We start from the raw sequence: 27050 nt of genomic DNA, 5'->3' as shown, positions 1-27050 counted from the left end.
CCAGCCCATCCCAAGCAAACCTTCAGACCTGCATGCACCCAAATCAACACAGAGAAGTGGCTCAGGCAAACACAAGCACCACACTTCATCCCATAGGCACTTACACAAGCACCATCCAGATGCAGACACACCAACATCCACTGCCTCCACTGTGTCCCCCTCCTCCTCGTCGTCCACCTCCCTCTTAGTTGCGTCTCCACTCACCTGCATGCACTACATTCTCATCCACTACCTCCATCACCAGCACACCTATCACAACACGCCCCTAACTGGCAGTCACCACCCCCACATCAATGCACACGTCCCCTGTGTCCTCTCACACTGTGTCTGTGCCCCCTCCTCCTAAAGTACACAAACGCAAGCACTCAGACACCCAACAGTCATCTACCTCACAACAGCATCCAGCCCATGCGCCTGAATCCCAAACACAGCAGACAGACACCTCCTACAGCCACTCCCTCTTCCTCCACTCCCAAACCTTCACCCTCTTCCAGCCCCAGTGTCCCTAAAAGGCTTTTCCTCTCCACCCTTGACCTGTTCCCTGACCCTCCCCCCCCTTCCTTCACTTCGGGCCAGGGTGGGCAGAACCCAGCCCAGCACCTCAGCCATCCAATCCACGGCCACTGTAGTTTCTGCTGCTACTGCAGGTGTGAGAGGCTCCAAGGAGGCGCACGTCAGCACAGCCAGTGTGCCTGCACTACCTGCCAAGGGCAAGAAGGGACCGCCAGCTAGCAAGGGCAGGAAGGGAACACCAGCCAGCAAGGAGAAGGAGGCACCACCAGCCAGCAAGGGGAAGGAGGCACCACCAGCCAGCAAGGGGAAGGAGGCACCACCAGCCAGCAAGGGGAAGGAGGCACCACCAGCTAGGAAGGGCGGGAAGGGAACACCAGCTGGCAGAAGCAAGGAGGCACCACCAGCTGCCAAGGTCAGGAAGGGAACAACAGCTGCCAAGGGTAATGTAAAAGGACCAGATGCCCCAGGGAGGATGGATCTGGTGCCTGGGGCTGGAGCAGCATCTGGGCAAACAACACCAGCCATGGCACTTCAGCCGTCCGAGGCTGTAGGGGAAGGGCTGGAGCCTCCCCCCACCACTGACAGCACCGCCACCTGCACCACTGCCAGCAGCACCACTGCCAGCAGCAGCAGCCCCAGTGGGCAGACGTCCCAGGCTGCAGGGGAAGGGCTGGAACCTCCCCTCACAGACCGCACCGTCACCTCAACCGCCGCCAGCACCGCCACCTGCACCACTGTCAGCAGCAGCAGCCCCAGTGAGCAGCCGTCCGAGGCTGCAGGGGGAAGGGCTGGAGCCTCCCCCCACCAATGGCAGCACCGTCACCTGCACCGCAACCTGACCACTGCCAGCAGCAGCAGCCCCAGTAGACAGCCATTTGAGGCTGCAGGGGAAGGGCGGGAGCTTCCCCCCCACCACTGACAGCCCCGCCGCCAGCCCCGCAACTGACATCCACTGACCAGCCGTCACCACCTAGCAGTGTGTAGTCGTGACTACATGGGCTGTAGTGCATCCTGGCATCCTGGCCCTGCAACAACTGTAGGTGTGACACCCAGGTGAGAGACTGTGACCTTAGACAATCCAGGATCTGCATCAACGGGCACAAGGCCCCCTCCAGAACCAGTGGAAGAAGGCATCCACTCAGCCCCTCCTTGGCAGGATGAAGCACACTGGGCACAAGGCCCCCTCCAGAACCAGCAGAAGAAGGCTTCCACTGAGCCCCTCCTTGCCAGGATGAAGCACACTGGGCACAAGGCCCCCTCCAGAACCAGTGGAAGAAGGCATCCACTCAGCCCCTCCTTGCCAGGATGAAACACACTGGGCACAAGGCCCCCTCCAGAACAAGTGGAAGAAGGCATCCACTCAGCCCCTCCCTCCATGCCAGGGTGAAGCACACTGGGCACAAGGCCCCCTCCAGAACCAGTGGGCAAACCACCCAATAGAGAGACTGTGGCTTTGCACTCCCCAGGACCAAGCAGTGGGCAAACCACCCACTTGAGAGACTGTGGCTTTGCACTCCCCAGGGCCAAGCAGTGGGCAAAGCACCCACTTGAGATACTGTGGCTTTGCACTCCCCAGGACCAAGTAGTGGGCAAACCACCCACTTGAGAGACTGTGACCTTGCACTCCCCAGGACATCGTGGAGGGCATGTTGCCCCCTCCAGGAGCAGTGGTGTTGTATCATATTCCGGCTGAGGTGCCCCCCGTTCCCCTTCCACCTGAGGTGCCTGTGTATCTCGACCTGATGCCCCAGCAGTGTTCTCTCCGTATAGAGGCAGGAGTCAAGTGTGGCCTTGACCTATGTGTTACTGCCCAGTGGGCCACTGGCATGTTGGAGTGGTCATTGTCCCTCCATTTGTATATATTGTACATACTGTTTTGTGCTTTAAGGACGTATTTATCTAATTTTTAATATTACAATGACTTTAGTCACTTCCTTTTGTCCTTGCGTTATTCCTCAGGGTTACAGGATGGATATGTCATGTTGTTTCATCTGTTTGTGTGTATGGTGTTGGGGGTGTTGCCAGTGTGTCACTCTCTTTTTTCTCCCCCCTCCCTTGTGTGCTAGGTGCGGTACTCACTGTGGTCGTCTTCGCTGCCGTTCGTGTTCCTGGTGTAGGAGGAGGTAGACCAGCATTGGAAAAATGTGCAACTGGGGCTCCATGGAGTCATGGTTTTTCCTTGAGTGTCGAGAGTTGAGTTGTTTCCCTTCTGTGTACTGTTTCTGCTGTGCTTTTGATGGCGCTGGTACTGCCCCGGAAAAGCTGGTGGATCGGCATCTCATAATACAGTGGGCGGTACACTGTCTTCCGCCTGGCTGTTGGCGATTACCGCCGCGGTGCTTGTTGCTACAACCGTGGCGGTCGGAGTGTTAAAGTGGCTGTCGGTGTTGGCGGTTTCCGCCATGGTCAAAATTCCTTTTCTTTACCGCTGGCCTGCTGGCAGTATTACCACCGCTTTATCACCGACGGCCAGGGTTGTAATGAGGGCCTCAGTAACGTTTTAGAAGCTTGGCTTTTTAACAACTGATATTGTTTCTATTTGCTTACTTTCTGTGCATCTATTGAGTGGGGTAGGTATTATAAAAAGCACCAAGAGACTCCTTAAAAGTGTATATTGCGCAAAAAAAATCCTAATTTCCTGGGAGAAGCCTTCCATTTGAGTTTTGTGCAGCATCTAACAGTATGCACGACAAGAGGCAGTACATACAAGGGGATGGACACCGTTTAAACTCACTGGTAAAAGAAGAAGCATTTCTTTAAGTGTTACCGGAGAGGTCAATCAGAACAATGAGGCTCTATCAGCCACACTTGGAATAGATGAGGTAATATTGGCAATGGAGTAGATGTGTAACAAGGTAATATGGATTAGAGGTGCAACAATGTAGATGGTATTGTTGGAAGACATAGAAATTCTGTAAGTAAGTAAGGTGCAATGTTCCACTGAAGAAGCGCAAGTCAAAAGGGCACTAATTGAAAGTAGAAGAAACACTCCTCACACACCCAATTGGTGTCATGCTTCATCAAAGGGTTTGCTCCTCGTCGTGCTGGCGTTTTTTTTTTATGGCAATCACCATTACTGTACTTTGCTTTAGATCAATGTAATATTCATACACGGCGATCCTCGCGACCCGGTCCATTTTTGGTCTGTCGGTCGCCTTGATCTCATACTACAGAACCAGGAACCACATTGGTTATTTAGTTTTTTCCTCAACTGGGATTTTATACCTAAAACAATCATCCCAGTGACATTTGTTATAATGAGTTCTCACCTACAGCGGCCAACAAGGCTTTCCTTTGCCGTGGCTTCCTCCGCCCTTGGGTACCGGTTCCTTGTGGTCAATGTACCAGTTTTTCCATCCCCTTTCCTCTCTTTAGACATGTGGTTAGGATTCCCTTCCCACCTTCCTTTTCGGTCCACTATTAGCACCCAGCTTATTTACCTTTTGATTCCCCATAATGCCACTGACTACCTCAACCCCAACCTGCCCACTCAGTCCACCTGTCCACTCTATTTTTGGTGACAGCTATAGCATTATCTATTACATTTGTTTGATGTTATGAGGTTACTTACCTCCTAGATTTAAGCTTCTGTTGACTGACAGATGTTGTTAGCAGCACCACATGTATAGGGAGGTAACTTACCATCCTTTATGACTTTATGTTCTAATATAAACTCCATCAGCATACATTATAACATGTACAAGTGTTCTGTCTAATTACATGGACACAGTAGTTCCACTGGCTCGCATTTTCCAAGGGGCCCTTTCCTTAATTTAGGAGGGTAAGAAAGTCTGTTGTTTTATTATTTTGAGTGACTCATGGTGATTCACATTTGGAGTTGGCGGGATCATGCTGAGTCAGAACACATTTTGTTTAGACTCTTAGCATAGGTAAATGCAACCACGAGTGTCAGTCTACTATATGTATGTTGAAGCATAAAACATTATTAATTGTGGATGTGTTACTTCTTTCTTCCCTTGTTTTTTTTTTTACAGGTCATTAACTAGTATTTGTTTGTAGTTCATTATGTAAGCTTTTTTCACCTATTTCTGACTTAATCTGATTCCATTATTGAAGCTTAGCAGTTTCTTTATTTTTGGTCCTGAAGAAATGCCACTAGATCCGTTAGGTACTTCATAGGCGTGAAATATGATGACCATCATTTAGGGTTGTAGGATCAATCTTTCTTTTCCCTATCCTTTCTGGTAGAGTGCAGGAACATTATCTCCCTGACCACTCCCTGTGTTTTTAACCTTGACCTCTACCCTTTCTAAGGAATTAATAAATTGGTGTTAGGGTACAGAGCCAGTTTTAATCTCTTGTCTCCAGCTTCTCACTTCTTCTCGTAGGTGTGAATGCACTCCTACATACAACAGCACCTCTTCACAAAAGATCTCTGGCATTGCAGCGCCAGCCCGACAAGGAGCAGACCCTATGATGAAGCATGACACCCAGTGCGTGTGTGAGGGTATCTGTCTTCTACTTATAATAGTGCCCTTTTGACCTGCGGTTCTTCAGTGTAACAGTGTACCTTAATTACTTACACTTAACTTTAGAAATTCTGTAAACACAATCACAGGTTTTTCCATATGCATCCTCTGATTATCAAGGGCCACATACTGGCTGGAATTGTTAATCCAACTTAGTTCTATCCTTAGAAAGCCTGTCTCATGTCCCTTCCTTCATCATTTGTAACTCTGTTTTAGATCCATCAAGGATCTTTGTCTGAAGAGAACTCAAAAGCTGACTCTATTCAGCCTTCAGGTTTGAACCTTCCCTGCTGCATCACACATTTCATGGTTCCATGCTCCAAACAGACTTTACAACAACGAATTAAATATTAGGACAGGACTATTACCTCCCTGTACAGCTAAGGACTCATCAAAATCATGGTCAGGTTATTCAGGGCCTTATTTACAGCTAGGAGCAAGATGAAAATCATGTAATTGCCAAAGGAAACTTTAAATACCAAGTAAAGGTTTCCAGCTGAATTTATACCACAAATCTATCCCTATCATGGAGGAAATTCAGCTGGTGGAATTTACTGGGTATTTACTGTTTCCTCCAGAAATTAGAGCATTTTCAGCTTCCTGCAAACTCTAAATAAAGCCCTAAGTTCCATGACAAAATAATTAAAAGTTTGTTTTCGGATTCATCCAGCAAACATAAACTGTTCCTGCCCAAAGCTGTTTGAGCACCTTTCATCTGCTCATGGGTCCATTCTCTTCTGTTAAATTACACACTCATGTTATAGCAAATGTTGTTTCACTCTACAGCACCCAACCATTTTGACCTCTATCTCAAGGTGTTCCTACCTATCACCATACTACACACCTGATCTATTGTCCTTTTTTAAATTCCTATAAGAAAAATGACTTATCCCTTCATATGGGCATAAAAGAACTACTGCACCTGCATCTCAGGATTTCTGCTTCCATCTGGTGCAAGGGCACGTCTGGCAGCACCTATTTCAGCATTTTACCATTAATCCTGGTAACAGCCCTTGACACCACAGAGCTCAAGCTCAGCAGTGTGGACATTAGTCTTTATCAGGTAGACTCCTGCTCAAGTCCCATATGAAATCCAACCCACTAGTGTAGGTGTAGCTGCCAGATGAAGTATCCCTAGGACAGCTAGTGCAATTGCCATTATTGTAGAAAGAAACCCTTTGTGATAAGATCAGTAAGGGAGTTTACCAATTTAGATAGAGGACATTTTGAGGCGTATGATGCTGTTTCTCCCTCTCACTTCTTTTAGACATATGCGTACTTATGAGAAGCATCAACCAAAATGATTTTACAAAAATACTGCAGCCGCCTTTTACTCAACATTACTTAAATACAAACTTAGGACAAATATATGTAAAAACATGTACGTAGAGATAAGGATGTATATTTAGGAGTTTTTACCACATGCCTGGTGTCCTAGCTCATGGGAGACAATCAGGCTTATCATGGTCTTTGCAATGGCATGTTTGTCGTGTGCATCAGATACCAGCGAATATTCCTGAAAAGTCATTAGACCCCAATTCTCCATGGCTCCTGCTCCAAAATCTGGGAGTGCAACAAGATCTAAAACAAAGAAAAAAATGCAAATTATTTTCTAAAAGATGACACAAACCCATCTCATTGGTATGCTCTGTTATAAAAATTTGAGAACGGTATCAGTGTGACGGAAATTATATTGAGAAGCATTCTGACACCAGTAAATGTCAAGTCTGCTATCAATCATCATATATGACTTTGAATGTTGCTTGTAGCAGCAGCTGGGCATTAAGTTCACCAACCACAGTATACAGACAAAAAACCCACATTGAGTTGGGTCATGTGGAGACAATTTTCATCGGGTGTCGAGGGCATTTTTGAGAACCTCAGACCGTCATATCAGAGTTCAGCATACCAGGAAAACATACATTAGTAAAGCAATGTTGAGATAAACATTATTCTAACAGTTAACAAACAACAATAGCCAGAAAGTACATGTAAACCTCAGTAGCACAACAGCTGTGATTCTTACATGATCTATTTACTAATCATGTGCTACTTCCAAGTATTTCCCTAGAAACTTCTCAATAGGCCTCGGTCACTGCAGCCCTGATTTTTGGGTAAAAACAAGTTAAAGAATGGGAAAGATGTGTGGAGAATTGCCATTGAAAACTGTTTCGATTATCCTCTTCGACCAAACGTCCACAACAGGTTCTCAGTCACCAATGTGTTTTTAATGCTGTTTTGAAATATACTTCATGAGTGATAAAGAGGTACTTTTTGATTTTTCTGGCCCCTGGGGTAATTCTCTTCCTCACCCCTTTTCCCTACCTTTTACAGTAGAGTTTTGCTTAAATTTTTTTGTATTTTTGTAAATTTATTAATATTTATTGGTGAAAAGCCTTCATTCATGCTTGTGCTAATTAGCCCAGAATATGAGGATGACACATTCACATGGCACTACGGCCATGCTCAACACCATTTTATGCCATTTGAACTTAACATTTTTGGGGGAACATTACTCTGGGATCGATATTTTCAAATAGATTTGCAGTGCTGATTGACAAAGCTAATTTGTTAGATCCTACAGTGACATTTTGCACTTGAGGCTTACTGATTTTAGTAGCAACAAGATCCTGTATTAACACCCGTTGTAAGAAAGCAACCATTATTCATGAGGCATGAAACGCAGTAATTACTGTGACTCATATCGGTGAAGCAGTTTGTACTGTATACTTTACACTAGGCCTGGGCATAGAATTCTGCTCCGCCGGCAGAGTTTGTGTAATTTGGGAACTTCACGCTACCCGGAATAGGGCGAACTTCACGAAGTCTGCAATGCGGAGCGGAGTTCGTTTGCGTACACGAGTTGTTTTTTGGCACTCTCTCATGAGTGCCACGATACTCCTGGGCCACTAGCGAGCGCGTGAGACTTTGCGTTCACTTGCGCTGTTTCCGGCTGCGACAGCGGGCAAAACAGTCCCGCTCGCGAGCACAAATGCATCTGGAGTAGATTTTCTACTTGAGATACATCTAAATCTAGTCAAAAAGTGTTTTTGAATGGATTTTCTTCTCCAAAGGACCCTTAAAGTTATTTTTTAGGTTAAGAAGCCTTTTTTTTTCAAAAAGGAAGGAAGTGCCCCGGAGACTCCATCTCCAGTTCCTGTCCAGCATCCTTCTCCCAGTGTTTTGTCCATCTCCTGGTTACTTTACACTTGGATTTCGAAGTGGAATGATCACTCTCTTTGTCTCCTGGATATACCTTTGGATTTAAGGACTTTGGTTTTGTGAAATGAGACAGGTAAGTTCCAAACCCACTTTGGTTTGCATGGGTTTGCATCAATATTTCTTTGCACTTTGATTTGATTTTTTAAATTGTAGTGGTGGGTGGCCTAGAGTTTAAGTATGAGCCTAGTTATCTATTTTGCATTTAATTGATTTTCCATCTTTTGAAAAGGAAAATTGTTGTATACCTCAGTACCTGTCCTTTTCTACATGTCTGTAACATCTGCAATATTATTTTACTATGTGACCTAGATTTGCAAAGGTCTATCTAGACAGTAGGCCCAGTACTAGTGGACATCAGTGCATGGAATAAATATTTCAGTGTTATATGTTTTTATAACTTCATTTAGAGGAGGGATGGCATTGGATTAAATTGAACATGTTGACTATTGTTTGCATTTATTATTTTGCAAAAAGGTTATATGTTGTGTGGTAATATTTGACGGCATGGGAGGATGTGTGTGCTGTTTTGAAGTTTTTATAGTTCAGCTAATTTTCGTATTTTGCATTGCTGAATGAGTGTTTTTTCAGTGTTACCACCATCCCTCCTTATGCCCAGTGTGTGTGTGTTTGTCATTATCCACTATGTATCTCTGTTCTCCATGCTGTGCAGCCAGGGGCTATTTTGTGTAGTCTATGTCCATAGGCTTGCACATGTTTCTTGTTCTCCATGCCTCCTTGTTCGCAGTTGTCATTTGACCATGTGGCTGGGGACGTTTTCTGCACCTAGCCAGTGTGTCTTTGCCATAGGCTTGCATGTGTTCTTCTTTGGTCTCTTTGCTCCTTGTTGATGTTTTATGACCATGTGGCTGGCAGCCATTTTGTGCATGCAGCCAGTATTCTTTTGCCATAGGCTTGCATGTGTTCTTTCTTTATTCTCCATGCCTCCATGCCTCCTTGCTCCTTATTCTTGTTGTTTGGCCATATGGCTGACGGCCGGCCATTTTGTGCACGCAGCAAGTATTCCTTTGCAACAAGCTTGCATGTGTTCTTTCTTTGCTCCCCATGCCTGTTGTTGCTGGTGTTTGATCATGTGGCTGGTGGCCATTTTGTCCATCCAGCCAGTGTCCCTTTGCCATAGGCTTGCATGTGTTCTTTGTATGCCATGTCTCCTTGTTTCTTGTTGCTGTTGTTTGACCATGTGGCTGACAGCCATTTTGAGCATGCAGCCACTGTTCTTTTGCCATAGGCTTGCATGTGTTCTTTTTTTGTTCCTATGCCTCCTTGCTCCTTGTTCTTGTTGTTTGATCATGTGGCTGGAGGCCAGTTTGTCCAGCCAACCAGTGTCCCTTTGCCATAGGTTTTCTTGTGTTCTTTGTTTGCCATGCCTCTTTGCTCCTTTTTGTTGTTTTACCATGTGGTTGGCAGCTATTTTGTGAATGCAGCCAGTGTGTCTCTTCCATAGGCTTGCATGGGTTCTTCTTTGTTCTTTTTTGTTTTTTTACCATGTGGCTGGTGGCCATTTTGTCCGTCCTGCCAGTGTCCCTTTGCCATAGGCTTGCATGTGTTTTTTTTTGCCATGACTCCTTACTCCATGTTGTTGTTTTACCATGGCAGCCATTTTGTGCATGCCGCCAGTGTGGCTTTGCCATAGGCTTGCATGTGTTCTTCTTTGTTCCCCATGCTTCCTTGCTTCTTTATGTTGTTGTTTGACCATATGGCTGGTATTCCTTTGCCATAGGCTTGCATGTGTTCTTTGTGTGCCATGCCTCCTTGCTCCTTGTTGTATGTGGATGGCAGCCATTTTGTGCACACAGACAGTGTGTTTTTGCCATAGGAGTACATACAAACATTGCTAATTATTGATCATTTGTTTATATTACGTTTATATTTTAATTTTCAAATTTTTGTTTTCTATTTTAAAATTTTATTTTAATTTTTTCAATCTTTTATTTTCTAATTAGGGTTTTTATTTCATTCCCTCATTTTAACTAACTTCATGTTTTTCTTGCTTGTTTGCTTTTAGGTGCACAAGAGAAGAGACATCACATCACCCCCAGTACTGCCAAGGAGAAGGCCTGTACAGTTGAGTCCTCAAATCCCTTCCACTTGTGCAGCTTGGTGCCACTGCCAACTGAGAGCTTTAAGAAGGCCCCAAAGAAGGTTGCTGCCAAGAAAGTGGTCAGTGAGAAGAAGCAGCTTTCCACCACTGGTGTGCCAACTGCAACCTTTTTCGGAAGACGTGTGACTACAACACCAGCCTCTGGGTAGGAGCCTGGGAGCAGCACTCCTGCATCTACAGTGCCACCTCAACCTAAGCCTAAGAGCATGTCTGTCAGCAAGGCAGCCACTGCAATCATGGCGATGCCAACAAGTAGTGACGATGAAATGGATTTGTCACTTTCGCAAAGTAGCAACCAATTGTTTCAGGAAACAGAGCAAAGTGGACAGCAGCCGCAACCAGCAAAAGTAGATCTTCCTGAAATTGGATCAGAACAGGAGGTTAAGCTTCCTGCAGAGCAAGAATCTCCTCTTTTAGAATCAATGACTCCCAGATCTAAAAAAAAAAAGGAAGGGTACTACTTCACATCTTCTCCAAGCACCGCTTTGAATGACGATGACAGGGACATGGAGTGGACCCCGGCAGAGTCCAGAGACGCAAGGTGAGGCAAGGAAAAAGAAACGTTCCAGAAAGCCATGGAATCAAGTAAGGCGATTATGGTGAGGAGGATGATGATGGGGAGCCAGTTATTGTGGAAGCTGGCACGGAGTAATCCAACATTACTATCCAACCTACCCCGAGCGATGTGGCACAGCAGCACTGCCAGCTCCCATATTTGTAAGACCCCAGCAGAGTCCTGCACCAACCCATACTTCAGTAGAAGTATGCACTGCAGAAAGGCAATCGACACACCTAACTACCTCCAGTTCTTCTCCAGGCAGTGGCCGAGTAAAAAAGTACTTCTCCCCAGTTTGGGATGTTTTATGATTAGCAAACAGGAGGAAAACATTGCAATATGCTCCATTTGACATGCAAGTGTTCATCGAGGTAAGCCTGGTTCAAATTATTGTACAAGAGGCCAGAGGACCCTTATGAAAAAACATCATGCAATACAGTGGGAGGAGCATCTAAAACAAATTGCTGAATGTGGTTGCGGTGGTGAAGGTGAGGAGAGTCAGGAAACATCAGCTACAACTGGTCAAATCATGGTGGAAGGTGAGGAAGAAGAGGGTGACCTCCTCACGCAAAGTAGCACTGTGCCCAGCAGCGTGCCAGAAACACCTACCTCAGTGACCTCACAATGGCACAAGAAGATTCAGAGTCAGATTGGAGACATCACGGCATATGGTGAATGCACCATGATGCACACTGAGTCTACCACCACCTACAACTCAAAAGTTGCGTGCATCAGAGGGCGCAGAAAAGATGAAAATCCAGGCTACAATTATGGACATGTTTAGGCAGGAGGGGCCCTACGACTGCAACCACCCAATGACACGTTTGTACAATGGAAAGCTGCAAAAAAATGTAACACTGGACTTTCTTCTTTTTTGTTTTGTAGAAGGAATTGGATTCTTAAAATTTGTGGCAGCCATCTGCCCGAAAGGGATGTTTCCAAGTAGGACCTATTTTGCCCCAGTTGCTGTTACAGCGCTGCATCAGGATGTGCTGAAATTAGTTGGACAAGCTTTGCAGCAAACTGTTGTCCACACTATCCAACTGACGACAGACATCTGGACCAGTTGTCAAGTTACTTATTACATGTACACAGGATGTCTTTTGAAGGGGTAAAGCAAAAGCTATCTGCAGGTTTTGCCCCTGAAGCAATTTTTAAGAGTGGTTGGCGGCATACAACAGTAGCCATGTTTGTCATGGAGAAATCACATACAGTTGCAAACATTTTGGACAAATTTATTAGCAAGGTGCCTGAATGGCAGCGACACAGAAGTCTTCAAATTGGATTTGTTGTAGAGGACAATGGCAGTAACATAGTCAAGGCAATGGCTGATGGTGGCTATTTTGAGGTTCTGTGTTTGGTGCCCTGCAACCACCTGGTTGAGCAAGACTTTCTAAAACAAATTAGACACAGTCAACAGCATACTGACAACCTGCAGACAAATCTGCACTCATTTCAGCCATTCTTTTAAAGTCCAGAAGCAGTTGCGGATTATTCAGTAACAGAGTACCAGTTAAAGCCCTGATACAGGAGGTGCCAACACGTTGGAACTCAACCTATTATATGTTGCAACGTCTTTTTGAGCAGTACAGACAGATCAATGACTATGTCATTCTAAGAGGGGATGCAATTGGGAAAGCTATGACCATGGATGCATACAAATGGGGCCCAGTCAAATGCCTGACACAGATACTGTTCCCTTTTGTGTTTTTTGTGCGGGAAGCAACAAGGAGGAAAGTACGAATGGAAACAATGTTGAAATTCCATATAGAGACACAGAAAATATGATATAAAGGAATTACTTGATGTGGTCAGTGAGACCTAGAGCAGAAATATTCAGCAGTTGCGTTCATCATCAGACCTCTGCATTCTATAAAGTGTGATGTTTCAGTTCTTTCTAAAGTACAGATGTTAGTTTTGAGTCCATGATTGCTGGAGGATTTTCAAAAGCATTAGACTCCTTGCCATGTAAGAATTGCACCTGTGTTCTTCAGTTGAACATATAGTAGTGGAAATGAGAAGAAGTGGCTTGTCCCTAATCTCTGGTAGGACTGTAAAGAAGGTCCACATTGTGCAAGTAGGAATGGAGGATTCCTCAACAAGCTTTGTCCTGAACTGTGACTACATTTTGCTCTGGTAATCAAAATCAATATGGAGTTTATAATGGGTAGATAGACATTCTTCTGTTAATGCATGGCCATTCATCTGGAATTTTGTGATCTGACATGAGGAATCAGAGCAGCATGACAAGTGAGCAGATGCCAGGTGATTCAGCAAAAGGATATTAGCCTAGCTGAAAATATAGTAGTGGCTGAAAACACTGTCTAATATTATATATAATATAATATATAATAGGTATATGTTTAAGCTAGGTTGACCATTACCAACTCCCTCTCACTGGTAAGAAAACGGATTGGGGTTACAGACAATGTTTTCATTTCCACGTGCTTGTTGAGTTGGTAATTATTTTACATCACCAGATGTCTGTGTTATAGGATCAGTGGACGATGAGATTACAGTTGTATTGATTGCTGACATTTGTCTTTGATCTCCTCATCCCCCCAGTGTAATGACCGGATAGTGCATTCCTGCTTTTATGGATCTGAACATTTCTCTGCTGGTGGGTTAGCTGTTTTGATTTTGCTCTCTACCTTCCAGGTTTGTGTCAGGCTGAATAGTCAGAAGACAATGAAGTGTGGCTGGTAAGGTGTAGTAGTACTATGTCATTGTTACTTCTCTGACGTAACTGAAGTGGGTAGTTGATGCTTTCTGGTACCCCTTGAAGAAATCGACTTGGGAATCAGTAAATATTTTTAGAGACAGATAAAAGAGCTGAGACTGCAAAACTAGCATTAGCAGTTTCAAAATCAAATCAACATTTGTAAAGAAATTGATTTGATATGACCCTTCTAAATTACATTCTTTAGTACTAGCTAGTTACTAATGTGCAATCCTTATGTATTGGTGAGTGGAGTGAGATACCTGGGTGGACCGATGTGGTGCATGGCAAAAGTTATCTGCAGCATTATTAGGTATGTTCTTACACATATATTTCAAGAATATTCTATTACACTTTTGAAATATTTTGCATACTAGATGCATGGGTCCAGATTTAGTATCGAAGTGCTGTGTACAAATTGCAAAACATAGAAAACAACACAGGGGTCAAATGTGTAAGGCATGTTTTTTCATGTAGAGGGTACCTGGTATGAACGTGTATATCAAGATATAGGGGGTTATTCTAACTTTGGAGGAGTGTTAATCCGTCCCAAAAGTGACGGTAAAGTGACGGATATACCACCAGCCGTATTACGAGTTCCATAGGATATAATGGACTCGTAATACGGCTGGTGGTAAATCCGTCACTTTTCCGTCACTTTTGGGACGGACTAACACCTCCTCCAAAGTTAGAATAACCCCCATAGTTCTTGAATCCTTGCTTGTGCCTAATTTCACTTGGTGTCAGGATTTGATGAAAAGACAGATCACACTGGGGGATGGGCACAACCCATGATTCCATGTTCATAATCACGCAGAATTAGCCACAAATTCAGCAAGGTTAAGCAGAATTATGCTAAAAGAGTAATTCTGTATTTAGTGCTATTTCCTTAGTGTGAAAATGCATCTTTGCATCTAAAACAGACGCAAGGATGCATTCTGAACTAAGATATAGGACCTGATTTGGATCTCAGCAGAGGGGTTACTCTGTTGCCACGGTGACGGATATTCCATTTGCCAAAATCTACACACCATTGTTTTCTATGGTATTTAGATTTCGGCGACAGGATATAGGTCACCGTTGCGATGGAGTAACCCCTCTGCTGGCCCATAGTGCTAAATGCTACAGAACATGAAAAGTGAGTAAGTGGAGCACTTGGGGTAGGATTTCCCCCACCTAACTCCCAGCATTTAGAGCTAGTTTCTTAACACAAAATGCACCCTCACATCCAAAATGGATGTCAGGATGCAATTTGCACTAACAAAATAGCACTAAATGCAACAGAACATAAACAGCAGCACAAGCACCTGCTCACTAAATGTGCTCTTGTGGTAGGATCTTTTCCTCCGTAATTATTCTCAATTATGTAAGCGGGTGTAATTGCGTTATGATTGGTAATTCTGCACCAAAGTGTTAAGTGGAATTACTAAAATTACTCTGATTACTCCAGTGTAATTGAAATTCTACCCAGGACTAGAGTCACACTACAATTTTGGCCTTGATCCAAAATCTATTGTTTTTGCTCTCTTGCACCTCAGGCATGCTCCCTTGGTATAAAATCCGAGGCTTCCTAAAAAAGGTGTAGGCGCTGCACAACATTTAACATTCAGCACAAAATAAGATTTAAACATAAAAGTTGTTTGTAGCTGCTTTGCAAAAAGTTAGTAAATCAGAGCCTTACACATTCTTGGGTTTAAGGTAAAATGTTGTCACTATTTGCCAAGAGACACTGTAGTTTGTATTCATGTGAGAATGAAATGACCAAGTACCTGTTTTTTGAAGAGGGTAACTCACATTTAACAGCTCTTCCATGAACATTAGGATAGGCCCTGTGATATTTAAAGCAAAGTCAACAGATCCATTTTGTATAACTTGTTTCCGAGCCCAAATGCGAATCTGCGGGGAAGGAAAATACATTTTGCAATTAATGTCCTACAAATAAATATTGGATAGTATTTTAATGAAAAGCCCTTATGAAACGTTTTAAACATGATTTATTTGTATGTCCTACAATATTACTATATTATTCAAACAGATGGGAGATGCTGTTGCTTTTGTCTAAAGGCATCTGAGAGAAAAGTCCGCAGAGGGCAGGCAACAGATGGAATCATCATACCATCAGTTTTCTTCCTGATGGTCTTTGGTGGAACCAGGAGTTGCTTCTCAACATATCTTAGCTAGAGTGAATCTCTGCTTTATATAGGCTGGGGCACTGCCATGTAAAGGTTTATTGCTGGAAGGTGAATTAATGGTAGGGGTGAGTATGCACCTACCACTAGCAATTAGGCCACCAACGCAATATAATGGCCAGTCAAGGTCTCAATACATTGGCCCCTGGCTCAAAACATGGTAGTTGACAGCGAGCCAACTCAATAGACAGGTATGTAAAGCATTTAAATACACCAATACATTAAATAAGTAAGACACAGCACACAATAAAAATATTATACCAATTTATAAAAATAGGAGATATTTTTATCTTTAAAATGACACCAAAACAACAAAAATCCAACGAGGAAACCAGAGAGATGATGTTTTAAAGATTAAATAAAAAATGTGCTTTCTAGTGCATAAAAACCAATAGCGCCAACCGGGGACATCTGGTTGCGCTTGTCCGGACCATGTCACAATTTGAGGGTGACCACAATGGAGCCCTGCTCGGATACACTAAGCAGGAGTCCTCGTTCAAAGTTTCACCTTCGGACTTAGTTGTTTTTCTGGAGCTTTTTCTCTCATCGTCCGGCAAGGATACTCGCAGGCTTGGATCCAATACAACATCTTCGGTTTGGCTCAGTGCAAGCTCCCGGTCAACTCCTCGATGTCTCATTAACAGGGAAAACCTCCAGAACCTGGATTCAGGCCAAGCCATTGTTCATCATTGACAGCTTCACTCTCGACGACAGGTCGGTACACTTATGAAGCTTTTTCCAAAAGTTGCTCCAAACTTCTAGAAGTTTTTCCTGATGTTTCCCATGAGGGTTCAAAGTGTCCAAAACACAAATGTAAGGGGCTAGAAGCTTTGAGATGGTCATTAGATGTTTGGAACTACAATTCCCACAATGCAACTGGCAAAATCCTTAAAAGTCCACTGGATGTGCTCCAGGTTGAGGACATCTGGTGCAGAGAAGCTCTGTTAACCTGTTGCTTTCAGACAGTCTACTTCTTAATCATTTTGGAAGCAAGGCAAAGTCCTCAGGGCTGTAGTTTCCAGTGCAGCAGGAGCAGTCCTTCAGAGAGCAGTCCTTTGGGTGCAAACCAGGGTTCCAGCAGGAAAGTCCTTCTTCTCCTTGTAGTTTCAGGCAGCAGATCTGAGTTACTATGCAGCTCTCACATATTTTTTCAATTATATGGGGTGACAAGTAGGGGGCACCTCTGACCAACGAGGTGCATCGTGGCACCCAAAAGCATGACAGCTTCCTCCAAAGTGTGAAGTTTAAAAATCAAAGATGGAAGATTCCTCACCAGGAGAGCAAGACCTGGCTGAACCAACCCACTGGTGCTGCTCATTCCCATTAACACCCACCCAAGACCATCTGCAAATTCCATTCCTGGGCCTGCCATCTGGCTGAGGGGTACAGGGAGAGGGTATGGGCCTGGCAGGCATTCCTTACGGTCCTGTTGTCCTTGAAGCCCAGTTTGATTTACCCAGCCCCTATCTGGCCGTTGCTCTGCAGAGCTCCCCCCACCAGATAACTTCTGCTCTATGCAGGCTATTTATTACCTCTTCAAAGCAGCTTGGCTAAGCCTGTTAGGGCTGACCAATCAAGCTGCTAGAAGGCTGAATTTTGGCTCACAGAAAAAAAAGTCCTGTAACTTCTCTTCGGTACTAGTTATGATAAATTCAACAGTGGCAAGTTGTTGAATTTATCATTACTCATCTTTTGAGTCCTTAAATGACATTTCTAGTGCCTTCCTAACAATATTATACTCGAATAAAATATTCCAGTGTTGGCCTATGGGGCTAAGGGCCAGATGTAGCAAAGTTTTGCGAGTCGCAAATGGCCCAAATCGCTATTTGCGACTGTGCAAAATCGGAAATGGGATGCAAAAATCCCATTTCCGACTCGCAAAAAGCGATGCAAGCCGTTACTGACTCGCAAAATGTGCGACCCCATTTTGCGACCCGCAAATAGCAAGTCGCAATTTGCGAGTCGCAAACCTTATGCAAGTGCAACTCGCAAATTGCGACTAGTCGCAAAAAGCCCAGTTTGCATGTCCCATTTACCACTAACTCAGAGCAGGTGGTAACCATTACCAAAGTATAAAAGGAGACCCAGAAGGCATCTGGGTTACTCAAGATGGCGGAGATATACCTGATAGCAGTGAGGAGGAGAGTCCACGCAGCCCAGCAGAGGAGGAGGAGGAGCCAGAGACAGGAGAAGATTTATAGAACAAGGCAGACTCTGTTCCAGCAAACTGAGGAGGAGATATACGATAAATACCGGCTTAGCAGCGCAGCCATACTAGAATTAATTGATTTACTAAAACCACAGCTAGAACACCAGACTCTGCACGCCTGCGCCATCCCTACGCATGTGCAAGTGCTATGCTCACTGCACCTCTTGGCCTCAGGGAGCTATCAGGGGGTCATTGCTGTGGCAGGTGGGGTATCCCAAAGTGCAGTGTCAAGGTTCCTCAGGGCCTTCCTAGATGCCATACTCACACACATGTCTCACTTCATATACCTACCCAGGAATGAGGCAGAAATTAACAGCACCAAGCTGGACTTTTACCGGATTGCCAACTTTCCCCATGTCATAGGATGTGTAGATGGGACACATATTCAAATATGCCCCCCTGCAAACCTGGAACATCTGTTCCGCAACAGAAAGTGTACCCACTCACTCAATATTCAGGTTGTTTGTGACGCCCATTATGTCATCACTGGCATTGTTGCGAAATTTCCAGGCAGTACCCATGACTCCTATATTTTTAGGCACAGTGGGATACACCAATGCCTGGAACGTGGGGAGTTTGGAGACGGATACCTCCTAGGTAGAGCTGCATACACCTTGCAGACATACACACAGGTCAATGTGCACACCAACCAGGACTTTCTAACATTGTAATGTTTGTGCCCAACAGGTGACAGTGCATATGCTCTACGGCCATGGATAATGACTCCTTTCTTAACACCCAGCAATGATTCAGAGAGGCGATACAACAGTGCACATAAGAGGACCAGGAATCCTATAGAACGCACCTTCGGATTACTGAAAGCAAGATTCAGATGCCTCCACCGCAGTGGAGGTGCCCTCCAGTATACCCCCATTACAGCATTCAAAATTGTTGTCGCATGCGCCATCCTGCACAATATTGCCACCCGACGTGGGCTACCTCTCACCCCTGCAGACCCAGATCCTGAGGATGAAGAGCAAGAGCAACCACATCGCCATCATAGGGATCGGAGTATAGCTAATCAAGGCAGACTGAGACGGGAACACATCGCAAACCAATACTCTGGAAGGTACGTGTCAACTTCAACCATACTCACCTATTGACCAAAAACTCAATTTGTTAAGTGGAACAAAAAAACTATTTAATATGTGCAGAAATGCAACTATTTACAAATGCTAACTGTTCATGGTCATCTAAATGCAAACCATGCATGGGGCACATTGATGACATGTGCCACATCATCAGGGACAGGGTCATGTCTATGTTCTACGGTGGCCCCTGCCAGCCTGGCTGGTCCCTGGTGGTTCTGCAGTGCTCTGCCTGGTACTCCCACTCCGGAGCACCCTAGTGTCACTGGCAGAGACACTGCTCACTGTAGAGCCCTCCTCGCTGTCCTGGGGTGTTTCCCCTGTGCCCCTGGACAGATGCCGTGCCTTCATTAAGTCAATCACGTGTGTGATCCGGCCCAGGCCCCTAGCCACATCTCCTGCAAAATGGCCCATTTCGACTTGGAGGCCAACTGTCCTTCTCGACAGGCCAGTGGTGTTCACAGCCAGTCTGCCAATTGATGTGGCCATCCGGTCAAGCCTCTGTAGCAGCTGACGGTCCCTGCGCTGCCCACCCTCGGCCTGTGCCAGTAGTCCTGCCACCAGATCCCTCATGGACAGGGATAGGTCCCCAGTGTTTGTGGCAATAACGTCTATTCGGGAATTTAGATGCTGCATGCTGGCCTCGTTGTTTCTGACAAAGCGGTGCAGCACACCACTAATCCACCCTAATATATTGTTTTGTAGGCGCTGACCACGGAGCAGCTGTGCCTCGCTGTTGGTGGTAGATGTACAGCTGGACGCAGCCTGCAGCCCTGCTCTCCTGTACCTGCGTCGCCTGCGCAGCCGTGGCTGCCCTGTGTGCTCTACTGTGCCACTCCTGCCTGTTTCTGGCGCAGCCTACTGAAACACAGTTGCAGCAGGTGTGGACATCACAGGGATGGTGTTGGTCGTGCAGGTGGGAGTGGTGGCAGCTCCTGTGCTGTCCTCATGGGGCTGGCTGCTGTGGGTTGTGGTGGTGTCTTGTGGAAGACCTGTGGGACATGGGGAACAGACTGTCAGTGTCTACTATCTTTTGCACACTTCCTAATAAACATTTGCCTATGAACTGCCTACTTGACTACATTTCCCATAATGCATCATTCTGGTGTTTGCTACCCTGAAATGGAGCTATCTTGGTTGAGCATGCCCCTGTGTACATGGTGGGTGGGGGTATGGCATTGATAGGGGTACAGGCATATCACATGGTACTCACCGGTTGATGTAGTGGGCTCTGAGGTGTCCAGATCTCCAAATCCTGACACTGCCTCCTGCTCCAGGGTTTCCTCCACCCTTTCTTCCAGGGGTGTGGGTGGTGGTACAGATGATGGTCCCCCTCCTGTGCCTCTCATCTCCCGGAGCCTTTCAGCCACCCTCTCCTTGGTCCGGGAGCGGATGTCATACCACCGTTTTTTAATCTCTTCCACACTCCTGTGGCTCACCCCAGGGAGTTGATTTTTTCTTGTATCTCCTGCCAGAGTTGTTTTTTTGTGGCCTATGGCACATTGAGGGCTGCCTTTCCGAATAGTTCATTATAGTGCTGACAGCATTCATCTGTCAGCATCTCCAGCTCCTTCTCTGCGAATTTTAGTTTTCTTTTTCTAGGATTTTCTTCCATTGTAGCTGCTGTTCCTCCTATTTGCAGTTCAGCAGTTTACAATGGGTGTGGTCCTCCCTCCTCCCAGGTGTATTTGTAAACTTCCTGGCTGTGATGTCATCATCATGTGCCAGGAAGTGTTTCCAGAGTGTTCTGGAGTGGTTTCTGGAGTGTTCTGCAGCACCTGCAATCAATATACATGGTACTCGCAATTTGCGACACCCACTCGCAAATTGCGAGTTCGTTTTTTGCGCGGTCGCAAAAACGACCTCGCAAACAGCGGACTCGCTATCTGCGTTGCGACTCCGGGTGCGAGTCGCAAATTGTATACTGACATTGTACCTGCATTTCTATTAGCGACACGCAATTTGCGAGTCGCACATACTAGCAAATTGCGAGTCGCTAATTTTTTGGTACCTACATCTGGCCCTAAGTATCTACAATGGGGAAAACGAAATGGGCTGTTTTTCCCTCACCAGGGCAAATAAAACATCTTTTATATTGTTCCTGCTTATAGTTACATGGCACCTCACCCCTGGGGTACTAAGGGGAGACCTTATAGGTGACGTGTGTAAATAATAAGGCAGATTTCCACTTTGGAAGTATCTTTCATTCCAAAGACAAATTTGCGTACATTTACTGTTAAAGACAATCTGCAAAGCAGGGCTGTTTAAAAAAATGACAGCAGGCAACACAGCAATTAACATTCTAGTGCAGGAAATCGAGAAATCTACTAGGCCTCTACACCTCCCTGCTCTATTATATATTAGGGACTTATAGGTAGTTTAAATCAACTTTGCCTTACTATATAGTAAGGACTTCCAGGGATCTGTAATTGCCAATTGTAATTATACCTGAGTACCATATACCTTTTTAATCAGAGCACTAGCCGTGAGTCTGGTTAACAGAGTCAGAGTCAGCTACCGCCAGTATCAGTAAAACAAAATGGGGGTGAACAGGTCTAAAAGGATGACTTTCTCACATTTATGCATCCATATGAATATTTTAAGCATAATCCCAGAAGCCACTGATAGCCAATATAGATTACATTTAGCGTCAGAGGTATGTGTAGCGTTAAAAGGATCAAACACTGCTCTCACTGCAGAATTTTACAAAACATGCAGCATTTAACATTTGTTGTCAAGGGTCTGATCTGATTGCCTTGGCCATCCATTGTCATTGGTTCATCAAAATACATTGATAGCATTTTGACCTATGCTTTATTTCAACCTCAGAGGTTCTGACAGGGAAGGAACAGTATTCTGCCCTGTGGTATTTCAGCCACGGAGTGGTGCCAAACTGCAGATGGTCAATATTTGCACCAGTTAGGGTTAAACAATTCTCAATGGTCGACACTTGGACAGCATTGAAGACCATTACTGATCTCTATCTATCTGCATTGAAGTGACTTGATAGTGTGTGACAACTGGAATATTATCTGCATCGCAATGAAGAGTTACCTCCAGATTAACTACTCATGCAGTGGTTATACATAAGCACTGAAGAGAAGTGGAGCTAGACAAAGCCCTCAGGGACCCCAGAGATAACTTCATGGGCTCTGTATGACACTGATCCTTTTGAGGGTGTCAAAGGCCACAGAGATGTGCAGCAACATCAAAAGGTTTGTATCCCCAAACCAACAATGTGGAGAATGGTTGACTGAACAGCAATCAAGGCACATTCCATACCCCTGTGTGGACTGAAGCACCACAGTATATCCCCACTTCCATCTACTTCTGGAGATGCAAGAAAACTGCTTTTTCCGGAAATACAGAAGAATATAGATTTTAGCCAGGGAATGAAAGTGTAGGAGGTGGGGTTATAGCGCTTGGTAGGGGGTCAAGAAAATAAATTGCTCCGAGACTAAGTTACCATGCTTCAAAGTGGTTATTTTATTTTATTTACGTGATTTAGCCCCTTTTCCAGTCCCTGGGTTTGAATCTCTTTTATTGTCTCTTTTATTTCTGTCCTTTGGATGTTCTGTTTTCTTGTCTGTTATTCTTCTCTATAGTTATGACTTGTTATTCTCTCCTTCCTTTAGGTGTCTTCCATCCGGTGACATATGTCTCTGCAGTTCAAGTAGGACCAGAGGAGACAGCGGTTTTGGATGTTGGGAAGCGCAGGAAAAGAAAGGAAAAGAGACGGTAAGTGTGGATTCTGGGACCTGTGGGTTAGGATTAGTAAGGTGGTACAGCGTGGTGGGTGAGGATACAGGGGTTCCCTTTTCTTAACTCCCAAGCGATCACCAGCTCATGCTATGGCTTCTAGGTTCTTCCTTAAGAGAACCTTATTGGTGTGCTCTGTAGGGCTGTTAACTTCACAGTCCCTCTCTGTGAGGTTAGTGTGATGATCGGCGGTCCACAGATAAGTGGTGTAAAGACAACAAAACAAAAACAAAAAAACCAGCAACTCTCTCGGGTCTTCCTGAAAGAGCCCGTTATGTCAGAGGCCTTTCCCCAATATTCCCAGGTGCCCCGCTCCCCACCGGCCCCACTCCCACGCCTCCACCGAGTAGAGTATTGCAGTGGATGCAAAGGCAGGAACGTACCTGCGACAGCCATGTCCCTCCAGGAACTTGGCGGGAAAGTGCGTCCATCTGTTGCGGCAGGATCCGCGTTGCCGGGGTTTGGGCTCCGACGTCTTCTGTTCCTTCTTCCGGGGTTTGGTGTCTCTCTCTTGTCTCTCCTTTTGGCTTCTACAGTTTCTTCTGTGTTCCGCGCGTGTCCGAAACTCCCCTTTTGAGAAGTTCAACTCCCAGATATCCGGGATCGAGTCGTTTTTCTGTGGGTCGCTGCGCTCACCAGTGCCCCCGGGGCACTGGCAGATAAGGCTGGGGTCAGCCTCTGTAACCGGGAAACTCATAACCCGGTTACAGAAAGTTAGAAAGTAGCCATGCTTCTGCTTCTTTTTTCACCACAATCCTCTGAATGAATGGGGCCAGCTCAAAGCTAAACTGCCTAACCACAATTGAGCAACATGGCTCACCAAGGTACAATATACGTTTTGCAAACATCATAAAGGAGATTGCTTCTTTAAGGGAAATGTCTCTACAGTTGTAGCATGTAGGAGAGATATCAACCATTAAAAGTATCTCAGAAGAGGTGATTGTTTCCTGTCTCACTTTTATTCTGAGGGAACGCAGACTTATAGCGAATACATTCTGTTATCCCTGAAATGGTTTTGAACAGTAGAAAACCAAATGAGTGGCATACCAGAGTGAGTATCAAGAGTTTTGAGGGTCCCCAGCTCCTTATGCATCTGGGAAAGTGTTTTGCTGGAATTGGGCTCTCACTTGATTCTTTGAACATAAAAATCTTTTTTACCATCTTGAAAGGGCTGTTTCTAGGATTTCCTACAATAACAGTCAGCATGGAGTAAGCTGAATTGTACTACTTTACAAGCTGTCTGGTGGAACATGTTCAATGCAGATTCACAAGGGTACTCTATGTGATACTCTAAGGTTATATCTATGCCACGTAATTGTGCTTTTTCACTGTGGAGAAACGTAAGTATTTTGGGAAATTCACTATTTATGTGTGTAAAGTTACTCAAATGTTTAGACTCACATCTCTCCACCCCTTGAAACGGGATAGAGCCAAGTTTACCAATGTAAAGTTACAACAGCCAAAAAGGAACAGTAGTAGGTCCAGCATCACACATGGCCAACTACTGATACTAATAAGAGTAGGAACTTAAAATAAACCCCCCTAGGACATGATATTAAATTAAATTATTTAAATAGTTAAAAGTATACAAATTTCATTTAATATTTGAAAAAACTTTTTTTTTTTTAATATACTTTATTAAACTTTTTAGAATTTACAAAATAATGTACCATGTGTCATTAAAATATAGTTAAATAACTTTGAATCAATTCTGTATTTCACTTTTAAAAAACATAAATACATAATTAATTATTTCTAAAATTATTTTGGTGAGTTTTTTGTTAATAACGTTTTAAATAAAAATATTAATTTAATTTGATATATTTAAACTAATTAAATATTTATTCAAATTTAATTAGGAGTGATGTAGCTTTTTTATTTTGTTCTACATTAAAAATAAGGATATAGAAATACTTAACATTCATATTTAATATAAAAATGTTTTACTAATGGTTTTCAGGTTTATTAAGCTCTTTTAATTTTCCCTATACTACACAGGGTATGCTCCACCTGGTAGGGGAGAGCTAACAAAGTTAGCATAAGTTAGCAAAGCAAATATATTTCCTGATGAAGCTGTTAGATGGTAAAGGTGCACCCAAAACGCAGCATTTATACACTAGAAGGCTGACTCAGATAAAGTTTGAATTATTTTTGACATTTTCGCTGAAATATATGTAAAAGGCAATATTGTTTAGACAAATATTCAAATGTGAAAAATCTGTTTCAAGCTCTAGAAAGGTAAGACCAATGTCAGCAAGATGAAGTGTGATATGCGCAATGTGTAAATAATTGATGTGATTTTGTGAGATTTATGTAATAGATACATCTTTCAAGTCAATACTGTTTTAATGGAATGTTAGAGCATCATGTTATTATTTAAGCTTTTTTATATCCCCAGTCTTTTGTTATGTGGCAAAAGGTACCTTTTGCCAAGTACTTCACTGGTACAATAATTGAAAATCTACTACAGTGAATGGTTTGGAATGCACCTACCATAATGCTGTGGGATTTTCCTTGTGGAAAACACACCTCAGAAATATACAAAGAGTTTCTTCTTAGCAGGAGAAAATAGAGTAGGTTGTCTAAACCTGTGGGACTCACCGCTGCTTAGTTGGGTAATTTCAATGCAACCTCTTATATCAAAATGAAAGAAACCACAAATGAAAGGAATACTCGTCTTTACTGAGTGACAAGAACCACAAAGCATGTGTCAGAAGATATCCAGCACAGGCTTAGCAAATAATTAATTGGTAAGGTTATTGAAATGTGGGTAAAATTAACTGATTGAAGAACAGCTACCATAATCTGAGTTTAATCTAGTTGGTTTGAATTTAAAGATCTATTTTACAAACATCGTGTAGCACAAATCCCTGGACTTATGCTAAAAGGGTTTCAGAGAATGAGATCATGACAGCTTGCCAAAGACTGCTTCACTGGTTTCTACAAGAGTAATTAATAATGTTTGGTACAGGCAAATAAAAGCACTGCATCGATTTACTATTATAGAATCCTGCAGGCGCAGTGCAAAATTGTGCCTTGTAAGCACCCGCACAACCGTAAATCCAGTTGTGTGTGTTATGTATTACACCTTTAATACCCATTGATTTTCTTATAAAAGGAAATAAATCCAACTTTATGATCTCCAAAATTAGTTGTAATTCATAGACCAAGGTCATTATGTTAGTAAACTTGACAGCCAAGCTTGGCATAGAAAAATGTCTGTGCACAGGCTAAACTTATCTCAAACCACTGACATCATGTTACAAAGTTCAACAACTTCCTCGTTTTGTACCTTCATGTCCAGTCAGAAAATGGCCTTTAAATAGACACGGACGGTCAGTGAATCTGTACTTTATCAGAAAATAATAAGGACTTCTTAAGGAAATTTGAACTCCAATAAATTGTTTCAATGAAGAACAGACCATCAAGGATATCTGTAGTGTTAGACATAGTAAGCGTCTAATGTTTCAAGATGATTTTCTCCACAGTTTAAATAACAGGCTTCAACACAGAATTCAGGCAATTATCAATGAAATGGTATAATGAAGCATAAACATAATCACAGCTTATTACAACTAAATTATTTCTATTTTGCATCAGTGGCATATTTCTGTAATTATCCGTTAACCATTACAGGGGTGTAAAATTCTTATCGTGTGGGACTTATTGTTTGGGGTCAAGGGCAACAAGTTTTCATGGTTATTTTGTCCTGTAGCAAAAACCCTTTGGTTGCCAAATTACAGGTAAGAGAACTGTCGGCAGTTGAGATAACACATGTGCTCCTATGTTAATGCTGTTCAAATTTGCATATATGGTTCATTCATGAAAAGCCTTCATTATTAGGGAGAGCAATGTAAGTAAACGTTTTAAAGTTGGGCTGCACTACTAACGGTGGTTCCAGTAAACCAAAATATTTTTTAAAAAGTGTACACGTTTGAAATGTTTTACAATATGAGGCTAAGTATAATGCTCCCAGAATGCTCTCTGATTAGATGCAAATGTTTGCATAAGCTTGTAAGCAAGAGGGATGATTCTTTGCTTTCAAAATTAAATGGTCAGAAAGAAATGCAAGTATGAAAAAAACGTTTTGCTACTATGAAATTTTAGGTGCTGTTTCTTTGAAGCGTCTTTAGTAAAATGCTAGTATTTCCAAAAAATATCCCTAATTGAAAACAAGTGTAACCAT

General features: G+C 43.7%; 1 protein-coding gene across 1 annotated transcript in view; it reads right to left on the bottom strand.

Moving 5' to 3' along the window:
- The window catches only part of LVRN (laeverin), a 470465-nt gene that overhangs the window by 341584 nt on the left and 101831 nt on the right, over positions 1 to 27050 (bottom strand). Inside the window, exons 4-5 of the mRNA XM_069226651.1 lie at positions 15389 to 15515; positions 6430 to 6584 (exon numbers count right to left, since the gene is read on the bottom strand). Coding sequence (XP_069082752.1) covers positions 6430 to 6584; positions 15389 to 15515 — 282 coding nt within the window. The remainder of the gene's footprint in view (positions 1 to 6429; positions 6585 to 15388; positions 15516 to 27050) is intronic.

This window comes from Pleurodeles waltl, chromosome 1_1, assembly GCF_031143425.1.
Source record: "Pleurodeles waltl isolate 20211129_DDA chromosome 1_1, aPleWal1.hap1.20221129, whole genome shotgun sequence".
NCBI classification, from domain to species: domain Eukaryota; kingdom Metazoa; phylum Chordata; class Amphibia; order Caudata; family Salamandridae; genus Pleurodeles; species Pleurodeles waltl.
The sequence above is the reverse complement of the archived record's forward strand: the minus strand, read 5'-3'. Positions and strand labels throughout refer to the sequence as shown.